At 46.3% G+C, this 27,041-nt stretch overlaps 2 protein-coding genes across 8 annotated transcripts in view; both read right to left on the bottom strand.

Annotated features, from left to right (window-relative positions):
* The window catches only part of LOC128841801 (protocadherin alpha-C2-like), a 323,141-nt gene that overhangs the window by 211,576 nt on the left and 84,524 nt on the right, over window positions 1-27,041 (bottom strand). The window contains exon 1 of one of the 7 annotated variants that reach the window (XM_054037228.1): window positions 23,500-25,928. The exons of 5 other annotated variants lie outside the window; for them this stretch is intronic. In XM_054037228.1, coding sequence (XP_053893203.1) covers window positions 23,500-25,872 — 2,373 coding nt within the window. In that variant the 5' untranslated portion in view covers window positions 25,873-25,928. Of the gene's footprint in view, window positions 1-449; window positions 2,894-23,499; window positions 25,929-27,041 lie in introns of those variants that run through there. One more of the 7 variants, XM_054037231.1, reaches the window with a different exon arrangement.
* Window positions 16,341-18,696, bottom strand: LOC128841858 (protocadherin alpha-6-like). The gene is given in 2 exon segments (XM_054037350.1): window positions 16,341-16,454; window positions 16,456-18,696. Coding segments are annotated over 2 exon segments (2,355 nt in total).

Below are 27,041 nucleotides of genomic sequence, written 5' to 3'. Positions count from 1 at the left end.
ATTCTTGGAGGAATACTCCCCAGGCAAAGAACACGGATGCTACCACCAGATCATGGCTATTTATTTCTTCTTCTTAAAAAATATAGTGTTCTCATGGAATTAACAGCGCAGGTAGTGCTACTAAAAAAAGAGCAAACAAGAGCCAATACAATTGCAAATTTACATGCATAATATTATATCCTTTGACTTTTATCCATTCTAACTGACATATTTCGAATTTCATTCGAATGCAACTAAAAACACTTACGTTTAAAAAACTGTATCCGAAGTACCCACCCAAAAGCAACAAACAGAAAGTTGGATCGCTAAAAAGATTCATTATTCGTCATTCAAACATGCGTTTTACAAAAATATAAATTAATTAGAGAATCGCTACTAACTACTTTAAAATAATCTTCAGTGAGACACTGGAAACAATGTATTGTGGCGGGAAATATTATTTAACCAACCGTGCCGCATAGATTGGGCGTCTCCTTCTCCTTGTTCTCTGCGGAGTTAGGAAAATTGGGGCTGAAAACCATGAGGTCATTCTTAGTGGTGCCTTCCCCTACACACAAGTTCCGGCTCTGGCGCTGGGAATAGGACCAACTCCCCACTTCGCTCGAGCACACCACGGTGGCTTTCCCAGGCCCGCACATCGCTTCCGGACCCGGGTGGCATCTCAGGCCAACGTACACGACAATCACCAGCACAAACAGCCCGGACACCGAGCAAATGGCGATCATTAAAGACACGTTCATATCAACCAAGGGCCCTTCGCTCCCGCCCCTTTGCCTCGAGTCCCATTTCACAGCCTGGGGACTCTCCACCAGGGACAGGCTGACAGTGGCTGTGGCTGACAGCGCCGGTTCCCCATGGTCCTTCACCAGGATCACGAGTCTCTGGCTGGGGCCGTCCGCTTCCTCCAAGGCCCGCGTGGTGCTGATCTCCCCGCTGTACACACCCACCCGGAAAGGCCCCGCAACCCTGGGCTCCTGCACTTCGTAGCGAAGCCACGCGTTGTAGCCGGAATCCGCATCCACCGCTCGGATCTTGCCCACCACGTGCCCTGCGCCGGCCGACAGCGGAACTAGCTCGGGCCCTGGCGAGCCGCGGCCGGAGCCAGCCGGGGACACTGCGGGCGCGTTGTCATTTTCATCCAGGACAAAGAGCTGCACAGTCACATTCCCGCACAACGACGGGAACCCGGCGTCCCTCGCGCTCACGTGGAATTGCAGCACTTGCAGCTCCTCGTAATCAAAGGGCTGCAGGGCATAGATGTGCCCGCTCTCCGAGTGCACCGAGATGTAGCTGGACAAGGGCTGCTCTCCCACACTTCGCTCCAGCACCCAGTAGCTCACAAAGGCGTTTTCCCTCAGGTCCGGGTCCGAGGCCGACACGGTGAAGAGATGGGTCCCGGGCGGGTTGTTTTCCTTCACAAACACCCTGTAGACTGGCTGAGGGAAAGCAGGGGCGTTATCGTTCACATCCGCGATCGGCACCAAAATGCTGCTGCTGGCCGAGAGAGACGGGGCCCCTTCGTCTCTGGCTGTCACCAGGATCTTATATTCAGACACTCGCTCCCGATCCACGGCCTCCGCCAGCACCAGCGAGTGATAATTCTTAAAGGTGGAGACGAGCCGAAAGGGCAGGTTCGGGGGGATGGAGCAGGTGACTTTGCCGTTGTCTCCCGAGTCCCGGTCAGAGACGCTAATAAGAGCCACCACTGTCCCCAGGGGAGCGTCCTCCGGCACCAGCAGAGAAAGGGAAGTCACGGCCAGCTCAGGGGCGTTATCGTTCGCGTCTAAAACGTCTATCAAAACTTTGCAGTGTCCCACTAACGGGGGATTCCCCTTATCCTTTGCCTCAACTTGAATTTCAAACAGATTAATATCTTCAAAATCTATATTTCCTTTAACCCTGATTTCTCCAATATTTTGTTCTATCCTGAAAACCTTTCTTATGTTTGGAGAAATTTGGTTGGTAAACGAATAGGAAATATTCTTATTAATGCCCTCATCCATGTCAGTGGCGTTGAGTTTTATGACTAAAGTCCCGTTAGGTGCATTTTCCAATAATTTGATTTGATAAACGGATTGGTTAAATACAGGCGCGTTATCATTGGCATCCAGCACAGTGATCACCAGCTGAACTGTGCCGGTGAGCTCCGGTTTGCCCCCATCAATAGCCGTGAGTAATAAATGATGCGCAGGGATTTCCTCCCTATCAAGAGGTTTCTTTAACACAAGCACTAAAGATTTACTTTTCTCCTTCGTTTTCTCCTCTACAATGAAATGTTCACTTGGGCTGAGTTTATAGGTTAGCAGAGAGTTTGTACCAATATCTGCGTCAGACGCGCCCTCTAGTGGGAAACGCGAACCTGGAAGAGTTAGTGATTCTGCTATACTCAGGTTTTGTTCATTTACCGAGAAAACAGGAGCATTGTCGTTTATATCCTGTATCTCCACTTCCACGTGAAATATCCTCAGGGGTTTGTCCACTATCACCTCCAGGTCAATGGCGCACAGGGGGCTCTGGCCGCACAGCTCTTCCCTGTCTATTCGCGAATTAACAAACAAAACGCCGTTCTGCAAATTTACCTCAAAATAGTCTCTCCTGCCGTTGGAGACCATCCGGAACATCCGAGACACCAGCTCCGCCACCTCCAGCCCCAGGTCCTGGGCCAGGCGGCCCACAAAGGTGCCGTGTTTGGATTCCTCCGGCACGGAATAACGGACCTGGCCGCTGCCCACCTCCCAGGCCGTGTGTAACAGAACCAACCGCAGCAGCTGCCTGGTTACCAGGGCGTCTCGCCGGAGAAGAGCCATTGCGGGCATGGGGTGCAGGGTTATAAATCAGTTTTTTAACTGAGCGAACCGCAGAGTCCAGTTAATGAGGAGGATGAAGTACCTTTGAAAACAGTTTATTTAATCCAACCCTCTCACATCCGGGAGCCCTCCTGAGGCGTTGACAGGCAGGGTTTTCAAGTCTTCTGTAGGAGGAGCTGTGTGTTTCTTTCCTGTTGAAAAGTCTCTTTAGACATCAGCGACACCTTGTGACAGAATGTGTAAATACAACAGCGAAGATTTTCCCCCATATATGTCTTTTCTACTTAATCAGGACTTTACTTCATCTTTCGCTACTCTGCTAACAAAATTTCTTTACTGAATTTTTACTTATTTTACAACAATGCATTAGGCAGTAAAATAGATTATTATCGTTTTGGGAACGACTGACAACTGATTGTTTACTGTGTAAATTTGTATAATATTCATATAATAATATTTACATTTTCTTACCCCACAGTCAGGTATATAAGTAAATCAACTGTTAAACTTAATTTGAAGCCACAATTAAAAAAAATATTTTTCTGCAAATTTCACTCCAACAGCTCCTCTACTGGTTTCATAATCTCACATATTTATCATGGGAAAAATATTTGTTAGTAAATGGAGATGTCAGAAATTCATTCCCATCTTTAACCAGCATCATAGTTCTGTGAGGTATTAACTATGAAAGTTGACTTAATATTTACGAGATAGATACCAGGACAACACTGTCCATTCCTCACTGATTAAAACTATAAAAAGGGGTAAGTTTTCCCATCTTTTTCAATAGTCTTGTGAAACCTATGAGACTTTATATGTGTATTTTGGACTTTCTTTCTTGCTTGATTTCTAATTTCAACAAAATTAATGAATAAAATCTACACAAATTGAAACCAATGTCCAAATCAAAATTCACTACTCCTACCCTAAGACGGGGTCCACACTACAAAGTTATGGCAATGCAAGGCAGCTTACATCTACCTATTTGTGCATGCGTCTACACATAAGTTGGTCTCCCACCACTGTAAACACCTTAAATAACCAGACTTCCATACAATAACCAGACTTCCATACAAACGGACTTCACTAAAATAAGACAGGAGATCTACATTACACACTTCACCTCTCTACAAAGGAAAAAGGACTGTAAGCTGTCTAAAATCCTACCTGCCACATGGGGCCACAACAGTGGTACCCCTAACCCACCCAGCAATATCGTCAATCTATCCAACTACACACTCAGCCCGGCAGAAGAGTCTGTCCTATCTCAGGGACTCTCGTTCTGCCCTGCCACCCCCACAAACATGATACAGTTCTGCGGCAATCTGGAAGCCTACTTTCGCCGTCTCCGACTCAAAGAATACTTTCAAGATAACACTGAACAATGCACTGATACACAGATACCTTCCCACCAACAGCACAAGAAGAAGAACTCCACATGGACTGCTTCTGAGGGTCGAAATGACAGTCTGGACCTATACATAGAATGCTTCCGCCGACGTGCACAAGCAGAAATAGTGGAAAAACAACATCGCTTGCCTCATAACGTCAGTCGTGCAGAACGCAATGCCATCCACAGCCTCAGAAACCACCCTGACATTATAATCAAAGAGGCTGATAAAGGAGGTGCTGTTGTAATCATGAACAGGTCTGACTACCAAAAGGAGGCTGCCAGACAACTCTCCAATACCAAATTCTACAGGCCACTTCCCTCAGATCCCACTGAGGAATACACTAAGAAACTGCACCATCTACTCAGGACACTCCCTACACTAACACAAGAACAAATCAACATACCCTTGGAGCCCCGACCGGGATTATTCTATCTACTACCCAAGATCCACAAACCCGGAAATCCTGGATGCCCCATCATCTTGGGCATTGGCACTCTCACTGAAGGACTGTCTGGATATGTGGACTCTCTACTCAGACCCTACGCCACCAGCACTTCCAGCTATCTCTGTGACACCACTGATTTCCTGAGAAAACTACAATGCATTGGTGACCTTCCAGAAAACACCATCCTAGCCACCATGGATGTAGAGGCTCTCTACACAAACATCCCACACACAGATGGAATACAAGCTGTCAGGAACAGTATCCCTGAAGATGCCACAGCACAACTGGTTGCTGAACTCTGTGACTTTATCCTCACACACAACTATTTCAAATTTGATGACAATATATACCTCCAGACCAGTGGCACCACTATGGGCACCCGCATGGCCCCACAATATGCCAACATGTTTATGGCTGACCTGGAACAACACGTCCTCAGCTCTAGTCCACTCATGCCCCTTCTCTACCTACGCTACATTGATGACATCTTCATCATCTGGACCCATGGGAAGGAGACTCTGGAAAAATTCCACCACGATTTCAACAGCTTCCACCCCACCATCAACCTCAGCCTGGACCAATCTACACTGGAGGTCCACTTCCTAGACACCCTGGTGCAAATAAGTGACGGTCACATTAACACCATCCTATACCGAAAACCCACACATGAAGCCTACCTTCATGCCTCCAGCTTCCATCCTGGACACACCACACGATCCATTGTCTACAGCCAAGCACTGAGGTACAACTGCATCTGCTCCAACCCCTCAGACAGAGACCAACACCTACAAAATCTTCACCAAGCATTCTCAGAACTACGATACCCGCACGAGGAAATAAGGAAACAGATCAACAGAGCCAGATGTGTACCCAGAAGCCTCCTCCTGCAAGATAAGCCCAAGAAAGAAACCAACAGAACACCACTGGCCATCACATACAGTCCCCAGCTAAAACCTCTCCAACACATCATCAGTGATCTACAACCCATCCTGGACAACGATCCCTCGCTTTCACAGGCCTTGGGTGGCAGGCCAGTCCTCGCCCACAGACAACCCACCAACCTGAAACATATTCTCACCAGTAACTACGCACCACACCATAATAACTCTAACTCAGGAACCAATCCAGGCAACAAACCTTGATGCCAACTCTGCCCACATATCTACACAAGTGACACCATCACAGGACCTAACCAGATCAGCTACACCATCACCGGTTCATTCACTGCATGTCCACCAATGTAATATAGGCCATCATATGCCAGCAATGCCCCTCTGCTATGTACATCGGCCAAACTGGACAGTCCCTACATAAAAGGATAAATGGACACAAATCAGATATTAGGAATGGCAATATACAAAAACCTGTAGGAGAACACTTCAATCTCCCTGGACACACAATAGCAGATTTAAAGGTAGCCATCCTGCAGCAAAAAAACTTCAGGACCAGACTTCAAAGAGAAACTGCTGAGCTTCAGTTCATCTGCAAATTTGACACCATCAGCTCAGGATTAAACAAAGACTGTGAATGACTAGCCAACTACAGAAGCAGTTTCTCCTCCCTTGGTGCTCACACCTCAACTGCTAGAAGAGGGCCTCATCCTCCCTGATTGAACTAACCTCGTTATCTCTAGCCTGACTCACTCTTGCTTGCATATATATCCCTGCCTCTGGAAATTTCCACTACATGCATCTGACGAAGTGGGTATTCACCCACAAAAGCTCATGCTCCAATACGTCTGTTAGTCTATAAGGTGCCACAGGACTCTTTGCTGCTTTTACAGATCCAGACTAACACAGCTACCCCTCTGATACTTGTAAACCTTGTTACACTGACATAGTAACAGCACCTCCCTGAATGGCATAGAACCATGAATGATGTACTTAAGTCAATGCAGTGCGTGTGTAGACACTATTTTACTTACTTTTTACTTTTACTATCCTAACAGTCCTCCAGCAGCTGTCCCACAATTCCAGACACTGAGCGCTTTGATCACCATTGTGAACTTCACTGCCTGGGGAGACCGAAATCTCTCCCCTGCCCTTTAAAGCTCTGCAAATTTTTGAAATTCTGTTTCCTGACTGCCCAGCTTGGTGAGCACACCTACAAACTCTCCACTGTTGAGTGCAACAGCCCACCTGACCATGCCAGCAACATGCACCAGACGCACTCCTGCCTGGAGTAGACAGGAGATATTGGATCACCTGGGACATGGGGAGAAAAGGCTCTGCAGTCACAGCTCTGAACCAGCCATAGAAACATTGACATCTATGAGCAGATTGCTCAGGGGATGCAGGAGAAGGTCTATGAAAGGGCTCAGCAGCAGTGCCACATGAAAGCCAAGGAGCTGTGGCAGGCATACCAGAAGGTTGGGGAGGCCAACAATCGATCTCGTGCCAAGTTGCAGGCCTGCTGCTTTACAACGAGCTGCATGCCAGACTCAGCAGAGACAACACCACAGCACCGTGGATACCTCCAAGAAGCCTGAGTCACAGGCCTCTGTCATGTACAGTGAGGAGGAAAAGGTTGTGGAAAAGTAAAAGGAGGAGGGGCATGGGGGACAGGCAACAGGGGGATCCAGCTACACAGCAAGCCAGGACCTGTTTTTGACACCACCATAGTCCAGCCATTCCAGCCATTTGAGCACAGGTGAACTCGATGCACGTGAAGGAAACTTGGGTAAGTGTGTAGATAAATTTTCAATTACAAGGATGGCACCCCCAAAGAAGCAGGACACAACATTTGGCTTTTCATTAATATACTTGTGCTAGAAGGGGTAGTGGTACAACCAAGAGAAGTAAGGCTGCTATCTGCTTTTCATTCCCATCCAAAGTTAGGCAGGATTGGGGGGACCTGTCGAGCAGTTAGTTTATCTACACAGGTATGTCCCTCTCTCTCTCCTGAGAGAACTTGATGAAACTTTCATGGAGATACTCTGCAATCCTCTGCCCAAAGTTTCTAGGGAGGGCTGCCTTGTTTCTTTCTCTGTGGTAGGACACTTTCCCATGCCACTCAGTGAGAACTTCAGCAGGCACCATTGCAGTACACAGACTAGGAGCATACTGACCATGGCATCTTTGGTGTGCATGTGCTGGAGGGCTGGGGTGAGCTCAGCGCACAGATCCAGAAATGTGGCCTTGTACATCCAAAAGTTCTGCCACTGCTCAATGTCCCAAATCTGCATTATGATGCAATCCCACAAGTCAGTGCTTGTTTCTTGGCCCCAGAAGTGGCATTCCATCTGCAGCTGCTCCATGAATGCCAACAACAACCTGGAATTGGTTCACACTGTGTTCCACAGCAATCTGTCCTCCAATGAGTCATCATCCCCAGTCATTTGGTTCTTACTGTGTCTCTGCAAATACTACAGGATTGTGCATCCTGTGCTTGCAATGCTCATGACAATAGTGTAGAGCTGTGCAGCCTCCATGCTTCTATCAGAGATGATCATAGAATCATAGACTTTAAGGACAGAAGGGACCACTATGATCATCTAGTCTGACCTCCTGCACAACGCAGGCCACAGAATCTCACCCACCCACTCCTGTATCAAACCCCTAACCTATGTCTGAGCTATTGAAGTCCTCAAATCATGGTTTAAAGACTTCAATGGACAATGAGGAGGGTATTCAGGTTTTTAGGATTTTGAAAAAAGGTGCAAAAATTATGGGATATAGATACCTTTATGGGATGGAGACATTTGCAAACTGAGAAGTTGACCTCATGCTCCCAGTCACCGCTGAGTTGACTTGTTTTGGCCCCATCATACATTGGCAAAACTTCCCAACAGTGGCAAGTTGCACAGTGGAATGCCTACCCCTAGTGTGCCACACTGCATCAACACAAGCACACCCAGTGGGTACGCACACCACCAACACAAGGAGTCAAGTATGCACACATGCAAGCGAAGTACTAACTGCAGCAGCTGTATATCCACGTAACTTGAGTCAACATAAGATTGTAGTGCAGACATAGCCTCAGACTATCATCACCATCAATCACTTCCATCTAGGGTGACCAGATCACCAAAGACAAATATCGGGACGCGGGGGGGTGGGGGGGGGTGACGTGGGGGGGGCGTGGTGGGGGGCGGGGCCAAAAAAAAAAAAAAACACCTTCCTCCGCAAGCGCTGGAGGGAGGCCCGGGAGACGCAGGGGAAGCGCGGGGCCGGGGTGAGTGAGAGTCCGGCCTGGCCCCGAGCAGGCAGGACTCAGTTGGGTGGTAGGGCGAGGAGGGGGGCAGCCCGCGGGGCCAGGTGGCGGCTGTTCTCCCCCCCGGGCAGCGGGACTCGGGAGCAGCCGCTGCTGCAGCTCCCACTGCCGCGGGGGGAGGAAGCGGCCATGGCGCTCCGCGGCTGCGGCTCTGGTGCCCCCGAACCCCCCGAGCCGGGGCCTGCTGCGGGGACCCAGCAGCGCGTACGCTGGGCCCAGCCCCTGGCCAGTCGCGTCTGGGCTGCTGCCCAGCTGGTGCTATCCCACGGCGGCCCCGGAGTGGGGGCAGCAGGCCCCAGCCCCCCCGTCCCGCTCGGGTCCCGCAGGGGAACGAACGGGGCTGGGCTGCCGACGCCTCCGCCCCAGGGCCGCCGCGGGATATCACCAGCTGGGCAGCAGCCCAGACGCGACTGGCCAGGGGCTGGGCGCAGCGTGCGCGCTGCTGGGTCCCCGCAGCAGGCCCGGGCTCGGAGGGTTCGGGGGCGCCAGAGCCGCAGCCGCGGAGCGCCATGGCCGCTTCCTCCCCCGCGGCAATGGGAGCTGCAGCAGCGGCTGCTCCCGAGTCCCGCTGCCCGGGGGGGAGAACAGCCGCCGCCTGGCCCCGCGGGCCGCCCCCCTCCTCTCCCTACCACCCAACTGAGTCCTGCCTGCTCGGGGCCAGGCCGGACTGTTACTCACCCCGGCCCCGCGCTCCCCCTGCGTCTCCCGGGCCTCCCTCCAGCGCTTGCGGAGGGAGGGGGAATGGTGAGCCCGGGGAAGAGGCGGGGATTCGGGGAGGGAGCCAATCGGGGGAGGAGGGGGAGGAGTCGGGGCGGGGGGGGGGGGGGCGAGCACTTCCGGGCTCCAGGCTCCGGGGCATTTCCTTGTTTGTCCGGTTGTCCCGACCGCATGTCGGTCGGGACGCGGGACAAACAAGGAAATATCGGGACGGTCCCGATAAAATCGGGACGTCTGGTCACCCTACTTCCATCAGCCCTCCTTCACCAAAAAAAAATTTGAAAATTGATAGGATATGAGGTGTGTCATCTAGGTCAATACACTCACATTCTGGTGCACCGATAATCAGCAGGTTCTAGATTCAGGGGCCCCACAGTGAAAAATATCTGGCTTCCAGTCCCCTCCCAATTCTAATTAGGATCCTATGAGTTCAGGTGCCTCAGCTGATCTCAGTGGAGCAGACAGGCAATCTGATTTCACTTCTGATTGTACGAGGAGAGAGGCAGTCCCTGAGATACCTATGAAACAAAATATTTAGATCTTAATAGGCTAAATTCAACAACCTAAATTGCACATAGAATTAAGCTGCAAAGTGCAAACTAATACAATTAATGCAGAATGAGTATAATGCACACTCTGTGAGAAGCACCATCGAGCAGGCAGCCATATTCTGCAATAGCTGATGTTTCTGGGTGTATTGCAGGTGTTACCCAATGTATTTGCAGGAATCCAATATGGAAATGACAAAAGCATGGATTACTGTGGTGAACACCACATCCAAAATAAAAGGATGCAACTTCCTGGCCAAGAATAAATGGCAAAACCCACTCTGAGCCATTGCTAACTAGATTTCTAGGAGCACCTGAAGATTCCACAGAAACTGTGGACTAAACTATTCTATAGAAACTAAAATCTATGAATCACAGAAATAAATGTTACCCAAGCATCATAATTCCTAGCAACTGAACCATCCGAAGACACCCACAGTCTCACTCACTATGTTCCCTAAAAGCTTCATGTACACATGGAAAAGGAGGGTAAGAATAGTAATCCACGAGTCCCCTTGGGCTGATAAGAAACCATCCAATGCTAAATCCTTTCACAGAAAAAGGAATTAAATCAATCAAATCCAACTCTCTCTCCAACCTGGCCAGTGTTAACAGCCATGTCAATAATCTTATTGTCAAGACTTTCAAAGGCAGCTGATAGAATTGTCTAAAATAACAAACATGGACACTTGATCTTCATCCATTGCAGGAGAGGACTGATATACAAGATAAGTACAGTATGCTTACCATAACCAAGTCTAAAGCTATGTTGATTGGAGTCAAGAAAATTTGGATCACAGGAACATAAAAAATGTAATTCTGGATCAGATCTGTCTAGTATCATGTCTCCAAAAGGACCAATAACAAATGCTTCAGAGAAAAGTGAAAGAAACCCCAGACAACAGGAAGAGATGGGATAATTTGTCCTCCATAAATTTCTCATTTTAATCCCTAACCTTAGAAATTGTCTTAAGCCCTGAAGCTGGAGGTTTTATATGCCTTCAAAAACTTTTGAACATTAACTATTATTATTCTGATTATTTTTGTTATCTGTCTAGAAGTCCAATCCGTCTTTGTGTCTTGCTAAATTCTTGGCCTCAACAACATCCCGTAGTGACAAGTTCCACAGTCTAATAATACTCTGAGTGAAAAACTAGTTCCATTACTCCTGGGGGATTTCTGTGCCAAAAAATTAAACATTCTGCTCTAAAACATTAAAAATTCCGTGCACAATACTTTAAAATTCTTCATATTTTATTTGTCAAAATAACACAATATAATCATGCCAATTTCAATTATTTTGGTAATTTATTTCAAAATATCTGTCAGCAAGTATGTCTGTAACAATACAGACAAAAAAGATTCTAGTAATTTCTTTTTTACAAATAGATTCCTTACTATGCATATTAATACAAAACTTTAAGTAATTCATTTAAATTACAATACAGAACTAACAAGGAGTCTGGTGGCACCTTAAAGACTAACAGATTTATTTGGGTATAAGCTTTCGTGGGTAAAAACCTCACTTCTTCGGATGCATAGAGTGAAAGTTACAGATGCAGGCATTATATACTGACACATGGAGAGCGGGGAGTTACTTCGCAAGTGGAGAACCAGTGTTGACAGGGCCAATTCAATCAGGGTGGATGTAGTCCACTCCCAATAATAGATGAGGAGGTGTCAATTCCAGGAGAGGAAAAGCTGCTTCTGTAATGAGCCAGCCACTCCCAGTCCCTAGCCAAGCCCAGATTAATGGTGTTGAATTTGCAAATGAATTTTAGTTCTGCTGTTTCTCTTTGAAGTCTGTTTCTGAAGTTTTTTTGTTCAATGATAGTGACTTTTAAATCTGTAATAGAATGACCAGGGAGATTGAAGTGTTCACTTACTGGCTTATGTATGTTACCATTCCTGATGTCCGATTTGTGTCCAGTTATTCTTTTGCAGAGGGACTGTCCGGTTTGTCCAATGTAAATGGCAGAGGGGCATTGCTGGCACATGATGGCATATATAACATTAGTGGATGTGCAGGTGAATGAGCCCTTGATGGTGTGGCTGATGTGGTTGGGTCCTCTGATGGTGTCGCCAAAGTAGATATGGGGACAGAGTAGGCAACGAGGTTTGCTACAGGGATTGGTTCCTGGGTTGGTGTTTCTGTGGTGTGGTGTGTAGTTGCTGGTGAGTATTTGCTTCAGGTTGTGGGGTTGTCTGTAAGCGAGGACTGGCCTGCCTCCCAAGGTCTGTGAGAGTGAGGGATCATTTTCCAGGATAGGTTGTAGATCTTGGATAACACGCTGGAGAGGTTTTAGCTGGGGGCTGTAAGTGATGGCCAGTGGTGTTCTGTTATTGTCCTTGTTGGGCCTGTCCTGTAGGAGGTGATTTCTGAGTACCCATCTTGCTCTGTCAATCTGTTTCCTCACTTCCCCAGGTGGGTATTGTAGTTTTACGAATGCTTGATAAAGATCTTGTAGTTGTTTGTCTCTGTCTGAGGGGTTGGAGCAAATTCAGAACTGTATCTCCTGCACCTGTCAGAAGCAGTCCAAAGGCTTGAGGGAGTCAGGGATAACAGAGAAGCTGAGGGAGAGGAAAGGAGCCTGGAGTGAACCTGGAGGGTTGTTGTGTGCAGCTGGGAGAAATATGGAGTATGGTTTTTTGGGGTGAGAGGTAGGATTTTTAGGGAGTTGGGGAGCCTCCCCCATGAAGATGCTGGCTGACACTAAGCCTCTCCCATATAGTCAGGCACGTTTGTCCCTGTTCCCACACCCCCATGAGTCTCTGCAGCCTCCTCCTCCATCCCCATGTGTCCCTGAAGCCCCCCATTCCTGTTCCCATGTAGCCTTGCACCCCCACCTCCCATTCAACCCCTGGATCAATGCTGTCACACCACTAGCTCCTGAGCCTGCACCCCACTCTGTCCCCCCACTAGCTATTCTGAATCCCAGTGTGTGACATTCACACCTCAGCAACCCCGTGTGCCCCACTCTGTCTGTCCTAACCTGGCTCCGCAGGCAGGGTGCTGTGATGAACTTCTACTCCTGGCGAAATTCTGTGCCACTGTGCATGGATAGAATTTTTTTTCCCCACAGAAAATACATTCTGCCCCAGAAGAACTGCAGTTCTGCCTTTTGTCCTCCGGAGGCCGTTGTGGGACCATTCATGCTGGTTTTGCACCACAGCGTCCTCTGATGGGTAAAAGGTGGAATGGCAGCACTTGTTGGGCAGAAGAGCATTTTCTGCAGAGAAAAAAATTCTGCAGGACACATGAATTCTGCGCGTTCACAGTGGCACAGAATTACCCCAGGAGTATTCCATGTTTGACAATGATCGACCAGGTGCTGACTCTTGCTAAGGCTGTAGAGTGAAATAAAATCCAAGAAAAAGATTCCATGGCAGTACACAATGTTTACACCTACTTTTGACAAGATGCTCCCTCCTCTCCATAAAGTTAGTTAGTTTCTGTTACTAGGAGGGGGTAGATTAACATTTTTGCTTCCAAAGGGATGGCAGTCTGTTTTACAATGATTAATAGTGCAATATATTTAAAATAAGATACAATCATCCATCATATGTGAAGGAGGGAGCCTGGAGTGAATAGTAGTTCTTGAGTCTTTCTTGAGTGAAGAGTAGTTATTACAAACCAGTATTTAGTATTAATAACACTTCATTCTTAATACAAAAAATGCTATTGATATTTCTTCTCAGCAAAGACTAGTAATTTTTAAATTAAGTTTTAAAAGGAGTGTTCAATTAGATATTTCTGTGGCTGGCAGAGCTTCAGTGAACTACTATTTTAGTTACAATATATAACAGTACACTTTAGGGCTCAGGAAAGAACATAATACTTATTTCCACATCTTGTAAACCCATTTCCATGCTGCATTTTGAGAAAAAATGCATTATATGCCCATATAAAGATTAAATTAATGGACCAATAAAATAATCCAGTTTCAAGAAGAGACCCAAAGACACTATCGTCTTGTGCCCATTCTGTTCACAGGGAAGACAAGGTAAGTTTTTTCTCTGATTTTAAAGGGAGTAGGATAGGCACCTTTGTGATTAAGGAGGAAGGGTGGGAAGTAGGAGATCAGGTTTCTATCCCCTCCTTAGTCACACACTTCTGGTATGACCATGGGCAATTTATTTCACTTCCCTATATGAATATCTCACCTACAAATGGGGACAGTCCTATTTAACTCACAGGGCTTTTGGCAGGCTTCATCACTGAAGTCAATGAGAGGAGCGGAATCAGAACCTTATTTAACATTTTTCTAAAATAGTTCGGCATCTTCAGATAGATTTTGCTATCTAAGTGAAAAGTTTTATTTATTTAAGTAAAGCATAGGGCTATTGATGGTCATAACTAACGAGAATTGAAAGATAAACTAGCAATTTTTATAATAATTCCGCAAGCAAATAAAAGTGTTTTACTCCAGGAGAAGGTTCTATAATAAAGCAGAGTGCAAATGGGGACATAAATTCTGCAGTTTTCATTCTACAAACAAAGAAGTATAAAAGTACATATATAGAAATCGAGCCTTCCATTAGGAAATATAAACAATAAGGATAAGGACCAATTAGAAGCAAATCTCTAGATAAAGTTCTTTTGGACGACCCTAAAACTGCAACCCCTAACACTTACTCTATAATATAATTCAAAGTACATCAAGAACAATATTATTTAACATAAGATTTTAATGCATAGAAAATAATTCTATTCCAATTCTTTTCCTTCTGTGAATACAACTGTAAGCAGAGTCTGGATGAGCTCCCCAATGACATCTAGTAATGAGCTGTGGAAAAAGACTTCAGAAGCTGATCTCGTTTGCATGGTCACACCCACCCTGCCTACATGCTCAGCATGATAGGATTGCTTGCCCAAATGATCACTTGTGGCTGGTGTTGGAACCCCCGTCTCCTTGTTATTGGGACAGGAGTAATAATGGGTTGTTATCCTTGTTGTGTGAACCAAGGGCAGCAGAACTGTACCTGGCATACCCCAATGGAGGGACTCACCCTCAACTGAACAGTACTCGCTAGGCAGGGGATGTGGGTTCTAAAGCCCAATGAGAGGGTGATGGGGAGAACAGGTAGCTGTAGTTGGTGGTGTGAGCCCTGTTTCAGGATCCTAGACACCATTTGATCCTTCTTTTCTCCAGCCTATAATACAAGAGCTAATTTAGACTCAATTGAGAGTCTTCTTACAGGCTGCAAAGCTGAAATCACTGATACCTAGGTCTGCGTATTAGACCTATTTTGGGACAGTGTCTCTATTGCAAGAGACTGCCCAGTGTGCACCAAGAATGAGGCTCCCCCACTAGCAGCTAAAATCACTGAGAGCTGTGTTAAATGGGGGAGGGCTCTGAAAACATTTTGGGCAGCTGGTGGAGAGGCGTGACCAGCAGGGAGGCTGGTGGAGAGGTGTGGCAAGCGTCCAGCAGAGAAGCTGGAGGAGAGGGCCAGGGCAGAGCCCCGCAGAGGCATGGCAATCAGCCATTGGGGCAACAAACAAGAGCCCAAGCAGTGCAGCATGTACGGTGCCTCCTTACCCCACCCTGCCTTGCACACAGTGTGGGAGGTGAACTCTGAGGATGAACCTCTGAACTCTGGGGCTGCAGTGGCTAAGGACAGCAACTGTGAGTGGGGTACAGAGAAGGGACAGGCACGTTAAAGGGACTTCTGGATTGCTTAAGAACCCGAGGGGAAAATGACACTGCCCAACTTACTCGTGGGTGGGTTTTTTTCTCATGGTTTGTGTTTATGAACCCTAGGTGTGGTGTTTTCCCAAATTAATGCTAAGTTAATTCCCTTTTATTAAAAGTTTTTGCTAACCACAAACAGAATCTGTGCTTGCGAGAGGGGAAGTATTGCCTCTTACAGGCGGCCACGGGGTGGTGTGTAATTGTCCCAGGTCTCTGGGTGGGGGCTCGAGCTGGTTCTGTGTTGTATTGTTGAAAAGGAACCCCTAGATACTGAACCCAGCCCTTGTTGCTGCTGACGCCACCTGGCAGAAGGATTACATACACAAACCCCTTTAAAAGTATGGGAAGAAACCCATAAAAAAAGATGATTAATATCAAATTATTACTATTGTTACTATTTTACAAAACGAAAATGAGATGATTAATCAATAAAATGCCTGTAAATATCTGCTATAATAAAAGGATTTTGTAATCGATCTAAAAAAATAGGACATCACTAACCGTTCCACAGAGATTCGGCGTCATCTCCCGCTGCTTCTCTTTGTCCCCGTTTTCTGCACAGTTAGGAAAGTTGGGGCTGAAAACCATGAGATCATTCTTGGCGGTGCCTTCCCCTACACACAAGTTCCGGCTCTGGCGCTGGGAATAGGACCAACTCCCCACTTCGCTCGAGCACACTACGGTGGCTTTCCCAGGCCCGCACATCACTGCTGCCGGACGCGGGTGGCATCTCAGGCCAACGTACACGACAATCACCAGCACAAACAGCCCGGACACCGAGCAAATGGCGATCATTAAAGACACGTTCATGTCAACCAAGGGCCCTTCGCTCCCGCCCCTTGGCCTCGAGTCCCATTTCACAGCCTGGGGACTCTCCACCAGGGACAGGCTGACAGTGGCTGTGGCTGACAGCGCCGGTTCCCCATGGTCCTTCACCAGGATCACGAGTCTCTGGCTGGGGCCGTCCGCCTCCTCCAAGGCCCTCGTGGTGCTGATCTCCCCGCTGTACACACCCACCCGGAAAGGCCCCGCAGCCCTGGGCTCCTGCACTTCGTAGCGAAGCCACGCGTTGTAGCCGGAATCCGCATCCACAGCTCGGATCTTGCCCACCACGTGCCCTGCGCCGGCCGACAGCGGAACCAGCTCGGGCCCTGGCGAGCCGCGGCCGGAGCCAGCCGGGGACACTGCGGGCGCGTTGTCATTTTCATCCAGGACAAAGAGCTGCACAGTCACGTTCCCGCACAACGACGGGAACCCGGCGTCCCTCGCGCTCACCTGGAACTGCAGCACTTGCAGCTCCTCGTAATCAAAGGGCTGCAGGGCATAGAGGTGCCCGCTCTCCGAGTGCACCGAGATGTAGCTGGACAGGGGCTGCTCTCCCACACTTCGCTCCACCACCAAGTAGCTCACAAAGGCGTTTTCCCTCAGGTCCGGGTCCGAGGCCGACACGGTGAAGAGATGGGCCCCGGGCGGGTTGTTTTCCTTCACAAACACCCTGTAAAGGGGCTGAGGGAAAGCAGGGGCGTTATCGTTCACATCCGCGATCGGCACCAAAATGCTGCTACCGGCCGAGAGAGGCGGGGCCCCTTCGTCTCTGGCTGTCACCAGGATCTTATATTCAGACACTCGCTCCCGATCCACGGCCTCCGCCAGCACCAGCGAGTGATAATTCTTAAAGGTGGAGACGAGCCGAAAGGGCAGGTTCGGGGGGATGGAGCAGGTGACTTTGCCGTTGTCTCCCGAGTCCCGGTCAGAGACGCTAATAAGAGCCACCACTGTCCCCAGGGGAGCGTCCTCTGGTACCGGCAGAGAAAGGGAAGTCACGGCCAGCTCAGGGGCGTTATCGTTCACGTCCAAAACCTCTAAATCAATGTTGCAGTGTCCTGACAAAGGAGGATTACCATTATCTTTTGCCTCAACTTGAATGTCATATATATTAATTTCTTCGAAGTCCAAATGGCTTTTGACTCTGACCTCTCCTGTATTTGGATCTACACTAAACGTATCTCCTCCAGTGGGAGGAACGAAACTGCTAAAAATATATGAAACATCCTTATTACTTCCTTCATCCAAATCTGTGGCGTTGAGTTTGATGACTAATGTCCCATTAGCTGCATTTTCGAACAATCGAATCTTGTAAACGGACTGATTAAATACAGGCGCGTTATCATTCACATCCAGCACCGTGATCACCAGCTGAACTGTGCCGGTGAGCTCCGGTTTGCGCCCATCTGTGGCCTTGAGTAATAAATTATGCTCGGGGGTTTCCTCTCTATCCAGAGGTGTCTTTAGCACTAGCAATAAGGATTTCTTGTTGGCATCATTTGATTTAACATTGAGTGTGAAATGTTCACTTGGGCTGAGTTTATAGGTTAGCAGAGAGTTTGTGCCAATATCTGCGTCTGAAGCGCCCTCTAGTGGGAAACGCGAACCCGGCAGTCTCGATTCTGCAATACTGAGATATTTTTCATTTACGGGGAACACAGGAGCATTGTCATTTATATCCTGTATCTCCACTTCCACATGAAATATCCTCAGGGGTTTGTTCACTATCACCTCCAGGTCAATGGCGCACAGGGGGCTCTGGCCGCACAGCTCTTCCCTGTCTACTCGCGAATTAACAAACAAAACGCCGTTCTGCAAATTTACCTCAAAATAGTCTCTTCTGCCGTTGGAGACCATCCGGAACATCCGAGGCACCAGCTCCGCCACCTCCAGCCCCAGGTCTTGAGCCAGGCGTCCCACAAAGGTGCCGTGTTTGGATTCCTCCGGCACGGAATAACGGACTTGGCCGCTGCCCACCTCCCAGGCCGTGTGTAACAGAACCAACCGCAGCATCTGCCTGGTTACCAGGGAGTCTCGCCGGAGAAGAGCCATTGCGGACACGGGGCGGTGCCGGTTTATGAATCAACGATTTAACTGAAGGACCAGCAGACTCCAGTGAATGAGGAAGATGAGCTTTGAAAGCAGCTTAATTTAATCCAAGCCTGACACGTCCGGGAGCCCTCCTGACGCGTTGAGAGGCAGGATTTTCAGGGCTGCTGGGGGAGGAGCTGTGTGTTTCTTTCTTTTTGGAATATCTCTTTAGGTGACAGCTACACCTTGTGACTAAATGTGTAAGTACAATTGCAAATCATGCCTTTCAATTTTTCTAAATCTCAGTAACTATTTTTCTTGATTCAGAAATATTTCTTATATTTTACTAACCCATTAACTATACCGCTTGCTATGTTGCACTAGTTCTTTTTATCATTAGCCTGCTATTGAAATAAACGCTTTCTATTTTGTCCTATTTTATATACATTGAATATTTTGTAAATTTGGTATATATTGTCTCTATATTCAAATCTGAAACAGATTAAATCCTTTTAAAATAACCATTGACACCATAAATATATGACGCTTACGCCGCGCATATTCGTAAAGACACACATACTCATAATTACTCGATAATGGTTGCTATTAACAACCATGTCCCCTCTTTTTTATAATGGCAAAATGTTAGTAGCTTGAAACATAAAATGTAATAAACTTTGCTGGAAGTGAAAAATAATTCTGAGATATCTCAACTATGACCAGATGTCTTAATATGTGAAATTTATATATTCATGACCTGGTAGGTCTCCTATTGAAACCAGGAAATTGTTGGTTCAAGAGCCTCGGCTGATCTCAATTGATGCGGCATCATATCAGGAGAAGGGGCCAGGCAATCTCTGAGGTACTCAGGGGCCATTTGGGATTTGAAGGTTAGAACCAATATCTTTAATTGTATTCAGGAGCTGTACACTACTGTACACTAGTACAGTCAATGGTGCTGGGAGTGTAGTAGGCTCTCTGCCAGGAGCGTCTCTTAACAATCAGGTGAAACATATTTTGCATGAGTTGAAGTTTCCTGATTTTTCCCAAGTAATCAAAGCTCAAGATGTTTCATTATTTCCTGTAACGCCTTCACCTAAAAGTTAAACAGGTGGGAGGAAAGATTAGAACGCTGCAATAACTCACACGAGCTACCCCTTAGTCAGATGAGAAATCAGAAAATATATACCTTCTGAGCCATCTCACAGAGAAAGGTAAATAATCAAGAGCAAATCCATCCAACCCTGCCAGGGTCCACAAAACCTCACTCTCAAGGATATCAAAGGCAGTTGATATACTTAGCTAAAATAATCCACATGGACGCTTGCTCTTCATCCATTGTCAGAGGGAGATCATTGACCCACAAAAAAAAAGAAGGCTCCATGCCATAGCCAGAAGGCAGGAATATGTCCACTACTTACATAAATACTAAAGAACAACAACACGGTTTTCCACAACTGGAAAAAGCTTGAGTCATCTGCCATCTCTTGCAGGTAGTTAAGTTTGGGCCGCTGGCCCCTGATAATTTCTCTCCACAGTGGAAAAAGCGCGGAAAGCCATATGTTTCCTCTTATGTGACGAAGCCCGCATTTGAAGACTATTTTATATATACACATTTCATCACCTTGATGGTGTCACATGCAAGCTATTGCCTTCCAATATCTGCTTGCCTGAAAGGGCAGGCAACAACACAGATATAATCATGTCAGGGTCTAAACAGCATGGAGTCTGCAATGGAATATCGAATCGGGCTAATCTTTTAGAATTCTTTGAATATGTTAATAAAATAGTGGATAAAAAATAACCAGCTGACACAATTTATTTAGACTTACAAAAGACATTTGACAAAGTTGCATGCAGGCAGCTAAAGAAGCTAAGTAGTGTTGAGGTGACAGGTAAAGTATTGTCTTGGCACAAAAACTGTCAACAAGACAGAAACCAAAGGTTGGTGGTCAAGTTGTATATGGCAAAAGTTAACAGGGGTTCCTAAAGGTTTTGAACTCGGTTTTGTGTTGCTTAATATTTAATTACCTGGAAGGAAATGAAATAAATTCAGGTATCAAAATCTGTAGATGACACTAACTTATTTAGGTTAGTCGAAAGCAAAGCAGACAGTGAGGAACTTCAGAGAGATCCCAACAAGCTAGGTGAATGGACAACAAGATGGCAAATGAAACGTAATGTTAAGAAATGCAAAGGAAAGCATATTGGAGGGGGGAAAATAAACTATACCTACACCTTATAAAGTTCTAAATGAACTGTATCAACCCAAGACAGGGACTTGGGTGGTACTGTAGACAACTTAATAAAAACCTCTGCTCAATATTCAGCTGCCGTCAAAAAGTCAACAAGATGTTAGGATGCTACGTTAAGAGAGCTGGAAAAGATTGGGATTGTTTACCTTAGAAACAGGGCCGGCTCCAGGCACCAGCTTAATAAGCAGGTGCTTGGGGCGGCTAAGGGAGAGGGGCGGCACCTGTGGCAATTCTGGGGCGGCAGGTCCCTCACTCCCTCTAAGAGCGAAGGACCTGCCGAGGCTTTTTTTTTTTTTTTTTTTTTTTTTTTTTTTTGCTTGGGGCAGCAGAAATGCTGGAGCCGGCCCTGCTTAGAAAGGAGATGATATAAAATAAGAAAGAAAGGAACCTCTTTTCTCCCTGTCTCATAACATAAGAACAAGGGGATATTAAATTAAATTAAGAGGCAGGACATTCAAAACCAATACAAGGAAATACTTTTTCACATAAAGTGTAATTAGACTGGGGAACCTGTTGCCACAGAAAGTCCTTGAGACCAAGAATTTAACAAGATTAATAAAGATGTTGGATATATATATGGATATCAAGAATAGCCAATTATCATAATTAATGCCACAACGTTTCTGGGAGGGCTATTAAACCATTTGCTTCAGGGTTTAAGACAATCTCTAATTATTAGAGATCGGAATGATACCTAAAAGTGGGGTAGAATATCCCACATATGCCTCTTGTGGGGTTCTTATACCGTCCTCTGAAGCATCTACTACTCGCTACCGTCAGAGACAGGATACTGGACTAAATGTCCCTTTGGTCTGATCCAGTCTGGCAATCCCAATGTTCCTGTGATCTTACTCTATATTAGTTTAATTTATATTTTATCCAACTTTCAATTCTGTAAAATTTGTTAGAAAAATGGTCCTATATTTTTCTCAGGACGGGGGTTAAGCCAATATTAATTATTCTTACCAGCATATACCCATAAAATTTATAAGGAACTATGACCAATAATATGACCAAAGACAGATAATTTTCCCTGACCCAATATCAGACAAGAAGTAAAATCTGGAAAACAACAGCTGAAATGACTCAGGTATATGGATGTACAATCAGCGGAAACAAATAGACAATAAAAACAATCTGCTCTCTTTAATCACTGAAATAAATTTCAAAAAAGCATTCCATTGGAGTAAATAATGGTGATACCTTTCTTTAAAAAGTACATGCTCCTCTTCATAAGATTAGTTAGTGTTCATTACCATGGGATAATAGCTGAATATTATAGGGAACGCTAATCTATATCACACCTGATAGAACAATACAGTTGGGAGATAACTGGAGGAGGGGCATTAGCTGTTATTAATCAAACATCTAAGACCTATAAGTAGAGTCCCTATGATTCTAGTGACCAGCTTGTATTGCCAACAGATAATACTAATCTATTTTAGTACTTTTTTCCTGTGAGCAAGACGAGTTATTTCAGAAATACACCTTGAATATAGGGAAAATTAATTAATTATTAAATGATTTTGTTCACCATGCTCCACTGAAACCACAAGTGATTTAAGTGTAATAAAGGACTCTGGAACTATAATTAAGAAACAAATATAATTTTAAAAAACTGTTTCCGGGATGGTATTCCTATACTTCATTGTAAGGAAATCTAATAGGTAAAAGAGAAAAGTGATAAAACTCCAGTAGGACAGCACAGCTACCATAAGGGAACCAAAGAGAAGAAAGGTGCCCTTGAGGTTAAAGACACATGCTAAGAAATCTGATTTCTCTTTCTGGGCTATCTTCTGCGAATCATTGCATGTTTCTGTCTCAGTTCCCCATCTTCAACTGGAAAAAGCAATATCACAGATGCGCTGAGATACTTAATTATTTAGAAATCCCCAGAAGGAATTCACCGGAGTATTGTTATTTCATTTATTTATACATATGTTTGCAAGTTTATTAGTAATCGAATAGAGTCTAAAAGACACAAGGCACAGGAAGGGTCACCACTGAAAAAGAATAAATTATAAAATAGTCATCTTTGCTGTATAGAATGTATTGACTAGGCACTGAAAATTGCTGACAGCGACTCAATGTTGTATCACTGAGAAGGGCAAAATAAGAGGAGAGTGACGCTGGTGTAAACTGTGGGAAATTGGTTCCATATAAATCAATGGGAATTTACAGAAGATGAATAATCGTGATGTAGGATTTTCTGCCTTGCAGTTTGGAAATTACATTTGAAAGAGCGGAGCGCCGAGTCCAGAAGGCGTCTGGGGTCTCCATATAAAATATAAAGAGGACCATTTTCATCGCCATTCCAATTTCTTACATTAATTCAAATTAAATGGGAGATGAGGGGGAGGGATTCACTATTGACACAGAATAACACTCCCCTGAGCCATTTTTCCTGTCTGTGGCAGAAACGTTTGGAAGACTTTGACACGAATTCGTATTAATTTTAATTGACCTATTCTAAAATATTTAGAAACTTTCCAACAGCCTTAAATTCTCTCCCAAATTAGAAAACGATTAGATAATTTCAGACCAAAAAAAAAAGAACATTGTCACTAACCGTTCCACAGATTTTCGGCGTCATCGCCTGATGTTTCTCTTTGTCCCCGTTCTCTGCGGAGTTAGGAAAATTGGGGCTGAAAACCATGAGGTCATTCTTACTGGTGCCTTCCCCTACACACAAGTTCCGGCTCTGGCGCTGGGAATAGGACCAACTCCCCACTTCGCTCGAGCACACCACGGTGGCTTTCCCAGGCCCGCACATCACTTCCGGACCCGGGTGGCATCTCAGGCCAACGTACACAACAATCACGAGCACAAACAGCCCGAACACCGAGCAAATGGCGATCATTAAAGAAACGTTCATATCAACCAAGGGCCCTTCGCTCCCGCCCCTTTGCCTCGAGTCCCATTTCACAGCCTGGGGACTCTCCACCAGGGACAGGCTGACAGTGGCTGTGGCTGACAGCGCCGGTTCCCCATGGTCCTTCACCAGGATCACGAGTCTCTGGCTGGGGCCGTCCGCCTCCTCCAAGGCCCTCGTGGTGCTGATCTCCCCGCTGTACACACCCACCCGGAAAGGCCCCGCAGCCCTGGGTTCCTGCACTTCGTAGCGAAGCCACGCGTTGTAACCGGAATCCGCATCCACCGCTCGGATCTTGCCCACAACGTGCCCTGCGCCGGCCGACAGCGGAACCAGCTCGGGTCCTGGCGAGCCGCGGCCGGAGCCAGCCGGGGACACTGCGGGCGCGTTGTCATTTTCATCCAGGACAAAGAGCTGCACAGTCACGTTCCCGCACAACGACGGGAACCCGGCGTCCCTCGCGCTCACCTGGAACTGCAGCACTTGAAGCTCCTCGTAATCAAAGGGCTGCAGGGCATAGAGGTGCCCGCTCTCCGAGTGCACCGAGATGTAGCTGGACAGGGGCTGCTCTCCCACACTTCGCTCCACCACCGAGTAGCTCACAAAGGCGTTTTCCCTCAGGTCCGGGTCCGAGGCCGACACGGTGAAGAGATGGGCCCCGGGCGGGTTGTTTTCCTTCACAAACACCCTGTAAACGGGCTGAGGGAAAGCAGGGGCGTTATCGTTCACATCCGCGATCGGCACCAAAATGCTGCTGCTGGCCGAGAGAGACGGGGCCCCTTCGTCTCTGGCTGTCACCAGGATCTTATATTCAGACACTTGCTCCCGATCCACGGCCTCCGCCAGCACCAGCGAGTGATAATTCTTAAAGGTGGAGACGAGCCGAAAAGGCAGGTTCGGGGGGATGGAGCAGGTGACTTTGCCGTTGTCTCCCGAGTCCCGGTCAGAGACGCTAATAAGAGCTACCACTGTCCCCGGAGCAGCGTCCTCCGGCAACTGCAGAGAAAGGGAAGTCACAGCCAACTCAGGGGCGTTATCGTTCACGTCTAAAACTTCCACCACCAGGGTGCAATGTCCAGTCAAGGGGAAAGCACTTTTATCAGTTGCTTCGATTTGAAATTCATATAAACTGATATTTTCGAAGTCTAATTCTCCTTTAAATCTTACTTCACCAGTGTTTGGATCTAGACTAAACATGTTTCTTAAATTAGGATTAAAAGAATTACTAAATGAATATGAAATGTCTTTATTAATTCCCTCATCTAAATCGGTTGCATTGAGTTTAATGATTAATGTTCCATTAGCCGCATTTTCTACCAAACGCACTTCATAGACGGACTGATTAAATACAGGCGCGTTATCATTGGCATCCAGCACCGTGATCACCAGCTGAACTGTGCCGGTGAGCTCCGGTTTGCCCCCATCAGTGGCGGTGAGTAATAAATTATGCTCAGAGGTTTCCTCTCTGTCCAGAGGTTCTTTTAACAGAAGGACTAACGATTTTCTTTGCTCGTTATTTTTCTGCAAATCTACACTAAAATATTCATTTAGGCTGAGTTTATAGGTTAGCAGAGAGTTTGTACCGATATCTGCATCAGATGCGCCCTCTAATGGAAATCGCGAGTCTGGGCGTCTGGATTCTAAAATAAATAGATTTTTTTCAGGTACGGGAAAAGCAGGAGCATTGTCATTTATATCCTGTATCTCCACTTCCACGTGAAATATCCTCAGGGGTTTGTCCACTATCACCTCCAGGTCAATGGCGCACAGGGGGCTTTGGCCGCACAGCCCTTCCCTGTCTATTCGCGAATTAACAAACAAAACGCCGTTCTGCAAATTTACCTCAAAATAGTCTCTCCTGCCGTTGGAGACCATCCTGAACATCCGAGGCACCAGCTCAGCCACCTCCAGCCCCAGGTCCTGGGCCAGGCGTCCCACAAAGGTGCCGTGTTTGGATTCCTCCGGCACGGAATAACGGACCTGGCCGCTGCCCACCTCCCAGGCCGTGTGTAACAGAACCAACCGCAGCAGCTGCCTGGTTACCAGGGAGTCTTGCCGGAAAAGAGCCATAGCTGACGCGGTTTGCCTTCTTTTAAGTTATCTCCTTTCGTAGATATTGAAGTAGATGAGGGGGGGGGGGAAACCTTTAATATCCGCGTACAGGTTTCAATCCAGACATCAGGCTCTGAATGACTGTAATTTTCCGTCGCTGGAGGGAGGAGTTCAATTTTAATTGCTGTTACACCGTTTCTTTAGTGAACAGCGGCACCATGTGTCTGCATGTGGTTGTAGCTTTCTAACCATCAGGGATATTTATTCATTTATTTCAGAATTAATCTGAAATTTCTAGTATTTCCAAATGTTGCCGTTCTCATTTAAAAACTGAACAACTCCCTCGTGAAACTGGGGTTTGTTTTATTGTGTTGGAACAGTTATCTTCATGATTAACTAAAGTATGTTTCTGGCCCATGTATACTAGCCGCCATCTTTTTAATGAATGTTAGAAATCTTAGTGTAAAGATAAATATACTATCGGACAGCGTGAATATATGTTGTTGATATATTTTTGTGGTATGTAATTCGATATGTGCAAAACTTTCACTGCGCTCCCAGAACTTTTCTGTTTTACTCACCATTCTTTCACGCCTGAGAAATTTTCCCGTTACCAATAAGATTTTTTTTAATTATTTGAATTTGTGTGGAGTGCAAACTGCACAATTGTAGACGTTTGCATGTATTGGTTTTCTCTCTGTCGCTCTCTTTTGGACCTGATTCGTTGGTTGTTTTTTGGTTTTGCCTAAGATGAAATAAATTAGTATGCTCAGCAAGGCACTGTGCACCAAGTGAGATGTCCTGTTGATGCTGACCTTAATGAATGTATTCATTTGTGTAAAATTAGGCATGTGCTTAAGTACTTTGCTGAATTGGATGTTATGCTATAGAAGTTACCTCTGCACTGTGTAAGTAAAATTAACATCTGCAGGCTGGCTCCAGTTTTGTAGTTTCTGCATTGGAGTGTTGCTCTTTTAAGACTTCTGAAATCATGCTCCATACCTCATCCCTCTCAGATTTAGGAAGGCATTTCATATCCTGAGACCTTGGGTTGAGTGCTGTAGCTATTTTTAGAAATCTCACGTTGGTACCTTCTTTGTATTTTGTCAAATCTGCTGTGAAAGTGTTCTTAAAACAAACCTGCTGAGTCATCATCCAAGACTGCTATACTGTAGGGACGCATAGCT

The sequence above is a fragment of the Malaclemys terrapin genome, chromosome 8 (assembly GCF_027887155.1).
Source record: "Malaclemys terrapin pileata isolate rMalTer1 chromosome 8, rMalTer1.hap1, whole genome shotgun sequence".
NCBI classification, from domain to species: domain Eukaryota; kingdom Metazoa; phylum Chordata; order Testudines; family Emydidae; genus Malaclemys; species Malaclemys terrapin.
This window is presented reverse-complemented; position numbering and strand designations above follow the sequence as displayed.